The sequence below is a fragment of a genome, unplaced genomic scaffold, assembly GCF_019419815.1.
Source record: "Pyrus x bretschneideri cultivar Hongxiangsu unplaced genomic scaffold, Pyrus_bretschneideri_v1 Contig77, whole genome shotgun sequence".
Taxonomy (NCBI): Eukaryota; Viridiplantae; Streptophyta; class Magnoliopsida; order Rosales; family Rosaceae; genus Pyrus; species Pyrus x bretschneideri.
This window is the reverse complement of record NW_025999817.1, coordinates 1,156,002-1,166,653: the sequence shown is the minus strand read 5'-3', so window position 1 is coordinate 1,166,653 and position 10,652 is coordinate 1,156,002. Positions and strand designations below refer to the sequence as shown.

The following is a 10,652-nucleotide window of genomic DNA, read 5'->3' as shown; positions in this document are numbered from 1 at the left end:
TTCTCTACCTAATTTGGGCCAAAATGCTATGACCTCAACTTGTTTGGGCCATAGTGCAATTAACCTCAACTTTTGGGCTATTTTGCAAAAACTTAAACTTTTGGGGTCACTTTGTAAAAACACAAAAGTCCACTACTTCATGTAATTACAACTAGAACCCAAAATTTTTCACAAAAAATAAAACTTCATTAAAGGAGCAAAACAATTTGTCCTTTTAGTGATTTTGGACCTTTACGTAAAAACGTAAACTTTTGGGTCAAAATGCAAATACACAAAAGTATCAAAACTTTATATAATTGCATGAAAGCCCCACAAGGACCCTAATTGAGTAGGGTGGCCGGCCATTGAAGCAAAGTTTTAAAAAAAATTTCAAAGTTTTGTAAGTGGGGTGTGTGTAATGGAATAAATCATTACACACCAAACCCACTATAATTTCTTTAATTTTTCAAAATAAATATCTAATATATTTAAACATAAGAAATATTTCAAAACAAAAACTTTATGAAATAAATCAAAACTTTGAATCAAAACACCAAACCTTTTGTTCTTGGCAAGAACATATCAAGAACAATGAAGAACATTCATGAAAACCCATAAGAGCTCCATGAACATTCTTCACCCAAAAACATCCCAAAACCACTCAAACTTAAGGGAAATAACATACAACCATACTAGGGTACATAGGGGTTCCAAAAGTCACTTTAAAACACTTTTAACAAGTCAAACAAGAACCAAAAAATCCACCCTTTGGATTTGGCCGAATTTCCCCAAAAACATGGCACCAAATTTTAGCTCCAAAATTCATGCTCATATGAACTACATCTACAACATTTGAGATGGCAAATTTTCTAACAAAATTTACATTCAAAGAAGCAAGAATAAAGCTTGTAACAATTACAACATTCAAATCACAAACTATGAACTACAAAACCCAAAAAGATTCACCAACTACTAGACTTAGGCTCTTGATACCACTTGAAGGAAGATTTCCGTGACTCTGTTGATAATGAGTTCTCTCATCAACTTCCTTTAGCTTTCTACAGATCCGTCATCTGTGGTGCTGTTTTTGGGCTCAAACTTTTGGTTTGGGCTTTGTTTTGGGCGTCCATAATTTCTTTGGGCTTTTCTTGTAATTGGACCTCAACCATTGTAAATTTTAGTGTGTTTCGGTAATAAATTTAGCGCTTTTATCAGAAAAAAAAAAAACACTATAAGATCAATTTGCCAAAGGGCTTCGAATGGTTAAGTCAGAAGTGTTTAAGATAAGCTGAATATAGTAGTAGAGAGTTGAGAGTTAAAGTTTTCCATTACAAGAGTATTCTGCAATTCGTGTCAAAATGAAGCTTCATCTATTGTTGTCAATACGTATAAAGTGTGTTTCGCGAAAGTCGGATCGGACTTTGGGGGACGGTTGTCGTTCGTTTGGTTCCATTGACCCTAATTACTTAAATATGTCAACATTTACAGTAAAGAAATTCTTGAAGTAGGATACTCTTGAGTGTTTAAATTGGATTGTTGTTAGCGACTTTGCTCAAAAAAAAAAAAAAAAATTCCACCGCAGTTAGTGTTAGCTATATGCTCAAATCAGTTTGTGTGCTTGAAGTCCCTTTTTATTTATGCTTTAATTATATGGACAGATCTTAGCTATATACAAAGTTTTTACTGCATTTTAGGAATACCGATCCGTCCCGAAATACCAAAAATATTTTGAGAATTTCGAAATTCAAGAATACAGAAATTTCGATTCAAGATTGGTCTTCAGATTCCTTTTCGAAAAATGGTTGGTTTGGGATTCAGGATTCCATTTTTGGTTTAGTATCCCATACCGAACCAGCCCTACCCATTTCCCTCCTATGCTGCTGCCCTCCCTTTAAGGGACAACTCACACTTATATATTTTACTTGTCTACTTGTCAGCTTGTACAACTGCATGTTTGTTATAACTGTTTTGTAACTAATCTTAGTCTTAGTGAGTTAATTAGGTGTATTTAGTTATAAGCTTTACTTGGCAATGTATATATACTGAGTTGTAATTCCTTATTCATTAAGAAAGAAATGTATAAGGCTTCTTTCTTATATGGTATCACCCGCCTTTCTGTTGCACACACTCCTATCCTTCTTTTTGTGCAAGTCAATCTTCGATCTTTGTGTTGTTGATCTTCGATCTTTTCTTTGATTATTCTCTACAATTCATGGTGTCTTCAAGCTCTACTCCTACGCATCTTCAAGTTATTGCTTCTAATTTTACGCGTGCCAGTCCCAATTTCACAGCGATGAACCCTAATTCTTCGATCTCTTCGATTACAGTTTCAAATATTAGTTGCATGGTGCCTACGAAGCTCAACCATGATAATTACCTCGTTTGGAAAGCTCTTTTTGCTCCAATTTTTAGGCGATATAAACTCACCGGAATTGTTGATAAATCTGAGATATGTCCACCACCATATCTTCCTAATCGATTTGGTCAAAATATTGGAATTCGTAATCCTAGTTTTGAAGTTTGGTATGAAAATGATCAGAATATCCGTATTTGGCTGAACTCCACACTCTTTGAAGACATTATCCTCTTCACAGTCGGTGTCACCTCTTCTTGCGAGCTTTGGTTGAATCTTGAGCAACATTTTGGAGGTGTTTCTACAACTCACATCCATCAACTCCGCTCTCGTCTTAATTCTATAAACAAAGGTGATCTCGCCATTTTTGAATACCTACAACGCATCTAAGGCATTTTTGATGCTCTAATGGCTGTTGGTGCTCTGGTCTCTGATCATGACCTCATTGCTGTTACTCTTAGTGGCCTCCTTAATAAGTACGATTCTTTCATTGACTCTATTGTGCTTCAAATTTCTTCTACCTGACTAGACGAACTTCATAGTCTTTTGTTGAACAAGGAAGTTTTTATGAATCGTAAGAAGAAAATAGTGCCCTCTTCCGCTTCAAAACCATTTTAGGCTTTTGTTGCTCAATCTTAGCACCCTTAAGCCCCTCTACTTCCTAAACCATCCTTCCATCCTTTTCCACAAGCTTATTGATAGGATTTTTACCACTTACAAAAGTATAGATAAAAACACTTAAAAATACTTGCAAGAGTACAAGGTTATCGTAGTATAGCAGCTCAAGCAATGTTGTTTTTCCACAAGGATTGAATGAATAATTTGTATTTAAACTAATCCTTAGCTAATTATTTAGAACAATGTTTCGAAAATGTTGATTTTGGAATTTAAAATAATAAAAACGAATTTAAATAAAAATAATTAAATAGATCAACAAAGTAAAGAAAGCAAAAGAAAATGGTTTTGGAAAAAAATTTAAACACTAGGGTTTTGCCGTCACCATTAACACTCCAACGCAATTTTACCATATACTTATGGATTTCTACATACATGCTTTGAAGGTTAGGTTTTCCTAATGCATATTTTCCTCGTGATGTTCAAGTGAAAACGTATATCTAACATGTAACCCGTCTGTGATATTCAGATCAAATATAAACATGCAAGACTCATTAAGCTTTGTGAAAACCCTTTAAAAAACCATGCAACCCTTAAGAGCGTGATGTTTGCCTTAAGTGAACTTACAATTACTAATCACAAGAAGCCTTCCTCAATTTCAGGGTGATGTTGTAACATCCCACATCGCTCAGGGGAGTGGATCCTCTAAGCCTTATATGTATATTCCCATCTCTACCTAGCACGAGGCCTTTTGGGACTTCATTGGCTTCGGGGTTCCATCGGAACTCCAAAGTTAAGCGAGTTCGTGCGAGAGCAATTTCAGGATGGGTGACCAACTGGGAAGTTCTCGTGTGAGTTCCTAGAAACAAAACTATGAGGGCTTGGTCGGAGCCCAAGGCGGACAATATCGTGCTACGATGGAGTCGAGCTCGGAATATGGTGGGGGCTCGGGACGGGATGTGACAGATGTTCCAACAGAAATTGCTTCAAATTACTTATCTAAATACCCTAATGGTCGCGAATCACTAAGACAATTAGATAGTTTAATCACAATGATTAATAATTCAAAGTAAGCATGCATCCATTCATAAGCAAATTAATAAAATCACATATTCCTGCTAAGGCTCATGGCTTCGCCTCTAGCAAAAGGACTAGTTACAAACAATCAGAATAAAAACTAAAGAAAATATATTAACTAGAAAAATGATTGGAAACACCTTGTAGGTAAAAAGTCTGAAGTTCTTCAAAATAATGTCTCCGTTCTCTCAATGTTGCGTAAAAAACCCTAATGGCTAAAAAGCCTTTTTTATACTACTCCAAATAAAAACCCTGATAGGAAAAGGCTTTCTAAAAACTAGAAAATAAAATAATAAAAGGATAACAAGGAATTACATTCCTATTCTGACTAGGAAATCTGCCCATCAAACAGATAGTCACGTTTCTGGACCTTCAGGCGTCCAAAACACACCCAAAATGACTTGAATTAAAGATTATGGCCTCCTTTTCAAGTTCCAAGAAGAGCCCAAGTCCAAAATCCATCATCTTTCAGCCCAAAAGTCACAAATAAGCTCTACAGCCCAATCTGCTAGCACTGCACGCTGGGCATAAATTAATTCGCCACGATCTAATGTTTCGAGATAAAATTATGAATTTTTGATACAATCTTCTTGATAGATTCATAAACCCGCTCCAATTGGAATTACTAAAAAATTCCACCATTTGATTACTTTTAGCTCAAAACAAGTTTTGCATGTCCAACATTAAAAATACAGAACAAGACATCAAAATCTGTCCAAAATAATAACCAAAATATACCAAGAATAGGGAATAATATATAGTATAAAATCAACTCATCACTTATGCTGCTCAGTCATCCAACTATAATGCTCCTCCAAAGTATTACAACAACAATGGTTGCAAAGGATCCTTTCAGCGTAACAATCGTGGTAATTTTCATAAGAGTTCCAATAATTCTCGTGGTAATTTTCACAATTCTGGCAATGGTTATGGTAACTTTAGAAATAACTCTGGCAATGATTCTGGCAATTTTTATCGCAACTTTGGTGGTTTTAATCAAAACAACCATGGAAGAATTCCTTGTCAAATATGTCATTCTTATAATCATGAAGCTATTGACTATTATGAACACATGAATCATTCTTTTGCTAGTAAAATTCCTCCTGCAAAATTGGCTGTTATGTACGCTCATACTACTTCCAAGCAATGTCCTCCTACTTGGTTGATGATTTATGGACCCACGTCTCATATAACCAATGATATCTTGGCTATTTCTTCCTTAATTCCTTATTATGGTGAAGACAAGGTGTATATTGATGATGGACAAGGTATGTCTATTCATCGTACTGGTACTTCTATGCTTAAAACACTAGATATTGCCTATAGATTGAATAATGTTCTTCATGTTCCCATGATGAAATTCAATCTACTTTTCTGCCCATCAATTTCTGAAAGATAATTACAGTTATTACCCTTGATTCTGATGGTTCTAAAATCAAGGATCGTTCTATAAGGGAGGATACATTTTCGAGGGCCAGTTAAACATGGTTTCTATCCTTTTCAAGGTCTTTCCTTAGTATCCTCTACACATTATCCTCTTATCAATACTAAAGTTTCCTTGCAGCTATGGCACAAGAGGTTTGGCCGTCTTTGTACAACTATGTTTAGAAAGATTTTACATAAGGATAAGCTTGCTCACAGTGGTGACAAGTTCACTACTTTATTTTGCTCAGATTGTGCTATAGGTCAAAATCACAAATTGTCTTTGTCCTCTAGTACTAATATTGTCTTTGCTAGTTTAGAGTTGATTCACTCTGATGCTTAGGGACCAGCTCCAGTCACTATTGTTGGTGGTTACAAATTTTATGTGTGGTTTGTGGACGAGTTTACTAAGTATACTTGGTTGTTCCCTCTGAAAGCTAAGTCTGAAGTATTTTTCATTTTTGTAAACTTCAAAGCTTATGTAGAAAACATGAGTGGAAAGAAAATAAAGATTTTGAGGTCTGATTCAGGGGGTGAGTTCATAAGTTCTCCATTCAATTCTTTTCTCTTAAGTCATGGTATATCACATCAATATAGTTGTCCTCACACTCCATCACAGAATGAATGTGTTGAGAGAAAGTGTGAAATCCAGTCCCCGGATTTTATTATTTAATTTTTCATATATTGTATTTGTGCGATTTTATTTTTATTAATTTTAGAGTTTTAGTTAACTAGTTACAAAGTTTGAGTTTTCGTAATAGTCATTTAAAATCCGTACACCTTTCGGGGTTACACTTAATGGTTTTTAATAGCGCTCGATTCTACGAGCACTTAAGCGAATACTGTTATCGAAACGGAGCTATAATGAAGGAATTACAAGCTACGTACGTCAAGGACAAAAACGTAAATTGGAAGGGGGACCAATCCCCGTTTTGGAAAACTGGACAGCCGACTCGATTGAGACCGGGTCACTCACATGACCCCTTTTTCCGACCCGGTTTCTGCAAGCTGTTCCGACGCCGCTCCGACGTTTTTTTCTTGCGAATTAAAGCCAGCCACCACCAGGAAACAACTCAGGTCACCCCAAATATCATTTCCACCGAAACTCGAGCGAGTTTGATCACAGTTTCACTACGAACAGAGTCGTCGTCTTCCTCGGGCTCACAGCGACGATCCCACCTTTCCTGCGCTTTCCGACGTCACCTACCACCACCATCTGACTCACCACGAGCCCAGGAACAAAGCCCAATCAATATTCGAGGCGTTGGAGCATCGATGACGTTGAATCGAAGATAACCCTTTCTATGGTTTTTCGGCAATCCATGAGCGTTTTCAGCGTTTTCCCACGGAATTGGACCCAGAAGAAGTTATAAATCTTACTCTACTCCTCAAGCTTCATTTTGGTATAATTTGAGCTATTTGGCGTTAGGTGAAAATTCCGGCGAGTCGTGGCAGCCAGCCGCCACGTGCGACGCTTCAATCATACCTGGCATCATGAACCAGGATAATTAAGTACAATTATTGGCTGTATTCATATTGAGTTAGTGTTCTGCAATCAACTATTAGCCATAGGCTGCAGAGCGTAATTGCCTTTTTTTTTTTTTCCCTTAATCAATTGTAGTCAAAGGCCATGGGCTATAGCTGCAAAGCACAAAGGTTTGACTTGTGAATTAAGATATGACCATCAAGATGTGAAAGAATTACAACAACAAAATATGAAACTAAAAAAACACGATAGATGGGGAGGACGATGGAGTTGACTGAGCGAGGGATACGAGTATAAAGGAAGAACGATGAACACGATGAGGGAAAATAAATAGTCAAACGGGAAAAGAGAGGAGAATTAATGAGATAGGAGATAGAATAATAAATTTGATTAACAGGCTTTTAGAATTTTGTTACCAAATACATAATTATTTAAAAAAAGATGATTAATTGGATTACTTATATTGCATTTCAACCGTTAAATTGTATAAATTTAAGGAAACTTTAATGAAAAACTCTTATTACTATTTATTTTAACGAAAAATCATATTTTTACACTAAAAAGTCAATCCTAATACTATTCATTTTACCCTTTATTTTGTTCTTATCTTAAAATTCAAAATTTTAAACTATTTTCAGTAGTTTTCCTTAAATTTAATTATTTAAGATTTGTGTCAATATGTGTCAAAAATTTGGTGTCACTAATCCGTATCCTTTGTAAAACCCAAATTATGTGTCAAAATTTGGTGCCACTGATCCGTAACTATTGCGAAACCCAGATTCACTTGTTTTAAAAAGTAGCAACCTTCCAAATCAAGCCAATTTGTACTCAAACTTGGTCAACTTAGCCATGCCTAATAATATGGGATTAAGATTCTCTCCCTTCATCTTTTCATCCCCTTCCATCTTCTCTTCTTACATTCTTTTATTTTATTTTATTTTTGTTATAAAAAATTAATATAAGATGTTGACGTGGTTTAACCGTGACAATTCAAATAAAAAGAGAGGGAAGGGGAGAAAAAAGAAAAAAGGAAGAGAATCCTACTTCAATAATATGATGTAATGCCACCATATCTCTGACTCATAATCTTCTAATTGCTATCATTATCGTATACTTTTCTGGTAAATATGCAAACAATAAACTCAAATATCTAATGGTTGATATAAATTTTGTATTTATTTTTGATAATTAATTAAACACTGATGTCGCTTCTTGTCTAAAAATTAAAAACATAACTTAAATTCGCTAACCTCTTTCAACATTGAGAAACGATGTGCTTCAAGAGCTAATTCATACTTGATACTTGTTGTTTGTGAATAATCAGCACATTTTGATTACACTAATGAGGTTTATGGCTTATAAATTAAGGTGCTCTTTTTGACTCCAAAAGAGAATGTTGTGGTAGAAGGGGATAACAATATAAGATCATCTCCAAAAGAAATGTCAAATTATAGCACTATGTTTGGATGAGAGAAATAAACTTGGAATTTTGATAAAAGTCAGAATTACTATGCACCCATTCCCTTGTTTGGATTCATAAACATAGAAATTTAGAATTTCCGTGTGGAAAAAAAACTTGGAATTTGTGACCTCTAATTCTCAAGTTTAAATTACATGTAAATATGTGTCATTTTTGAATTTCCATGAGTGGAAGTTTAAAAATAACAAATTCTGTTTCAAATTCCATTGTTCTTTTATGTTAATCAAACAAGAAAACTCACCTATTCTAGAAAATAAAATTATGTTATTTCAATTTCCGTCATTTTAAAATTCTTTAATAATTTTAAATTTCCTCATCTAAATAGAGTATAAGAGTCAAATTACAATTGATGGCTGATGTGACAATTTAAGTCTTATGTCAAATTTTGTACTTCTCCAACCAAATTGTGAAATGTTATTTTATTATTTAGACCTAATTGGTTTATTAGTCCCCGTGGTGATAGGGTAGTTAGAAGATAACCCTATGGTAAAATAAATCAACTAAGATTTAAGCCCCTGTGGTGAAGTTTGTTAGGATTTATTCCCAAAAATTGAAAATTCCGTCAACTCTCCATTAATTATTAGCACGTGAGCCACACATATTAGGCTAGAACATAACTCTCAGTTAATTGTTAGTATTTGAGGTTAACTTTATCTTTTTAGATTCACATGTGAGCCTCTTGTGCTAACAATTAGTAGAGAGTCGACGAAATTTTTAATTTTGGGCTTAAATCCAAGAGACTTCCCTAGGGCTTAAATACTAATTTTTTTTTTTTAATTAGAGAGACTATTTTCCAACTAGTCTATCACCATTAATCCAATTAAGCCTATTATTTAAATAGAGTTTTAAATGGTTGTAATTATTAAAAAAATGTTGAAACAAAATTTTTATTGGTTGAAATGTGAATGAAATAAGGGATTCACCATGAATGAATTAAAAATAAATTTGACATTGATGTCAAATTTAACTCTAAATCACCAAGCCTTTAAATTCAGTTAGCAAATAATATTTCAGTTGAGAGACTTTTGATATCAAATATGCACAGTGGCATACGACCTAGGATTTTGACATCTCCTTTAGAGATGCTCAAAAACACAAAAGACTAGTAAACTTACATAGTCGTATAAGTCTACTTTAATATATATAAACATATATTTGAACCTTTCACGTGCCCCATTTGAATTTTGATATGGTCCACACGTCTCAATTAACGATTAATGTTTTTTCTCTTTTGGCTAGCCGTCTCCCGATTAGACTGCTTCTTCTAGCGCCTACTTCCAAGGAACAATTCCAAACCCCAAGTCCTCCAAGTCCCCCACACCTTTTTTTTTTTTGGAAACTTAATTTACTTATTATTTAGTCCCCCACACCTCTATATATACATACACATTACAAACTCTCCCTCATCACCTCACAATTCCAAACGTCTCAAATCTCTTTTCTTTTCTTTTCTTTTTCATCCGATATATACCCAATATACAAAATCCATTAAAATTAGAAATGAGGACCTCTAGCAAAGCAAAGAAGCAAAGCAAGTTCATGTACATTATTTGTGCACCCGTTAGGATCTTAACCAAGGCAAGAAACTTTTACGTGAGGGGCCTGGAAGATTATGCCGGCAAGGTGGGTTCTGGTGGCGGTGGTGTGAGTGGTTACACTGCTTCACAAGTTTTGCCCAGGAGCTTCAGCGTCAATTCTTCGAGTTCTAATGACGATGAGGACTTGAGTCAGCTTCTAAGAACGGCGTCGTCCAAGAGAAGTAATGCAGAGAAAGAGAGAGAGAACAATAATATTAAGTCTGTTGGGAGATCAGATTTGCACAGAAGACCAATAGTTAGACAACCCACAAACACTATGAATGGAATGGGGTTGAGGAGTTACAGTGTTGGGTTGAAGATGGGAAGAATTGATGAGGAGACCGCTTGTTCTTTTAGGGAAGATGAAGTGGATGTGAATGCTGATTTGTATCCGAGAAGCAGAAGCCATGCTGTTCGGAGAAGAAATGTTGGGTTTGCATAATTAGCCAGCCAAGAACTGATTTCTGAAATATTTTTTTATTTGGATGTAAAAACAAAATGAATTCATTCCAATTCTTTGTTTGATTTTTTGGATGCCAAATTATTTTCGATACAGTATTAGAGTTAATTTGAATTACCCTTATTGGCCGCAAATTTGTACTTTCTAATTCCTAATTATATTTAAAAATGTTACTCAACGGTGAAGCTAGAAATTTTTCACCG

At 34.9% G+C, this 10,652-nt stretch overlaps 1 protein-coding gene across 1 annotated transcript; it reads left to right on the top strand.

Annotated features, from left to right (window-relative positions):
- The first annotated feature begins 9,806 nt into the window (after positions 1–9,806).
- Positions 9,807–10,649, top strand: LOC103964439. Its single transcript, XM_009377374.3, has one exon. It carries the CDS (start codon positions 9,913–9,915, stop codon positions 10,429–10,431), a length of 519 nt encoding a protein of 172 aa, XP_009375649.3. The 5' UTR covers positions 9,807–9,912; the 3' UTR covers positions 10,432–10,649.
- Positions 10,650–10,652: the final 3 nt, after the last annotated feature.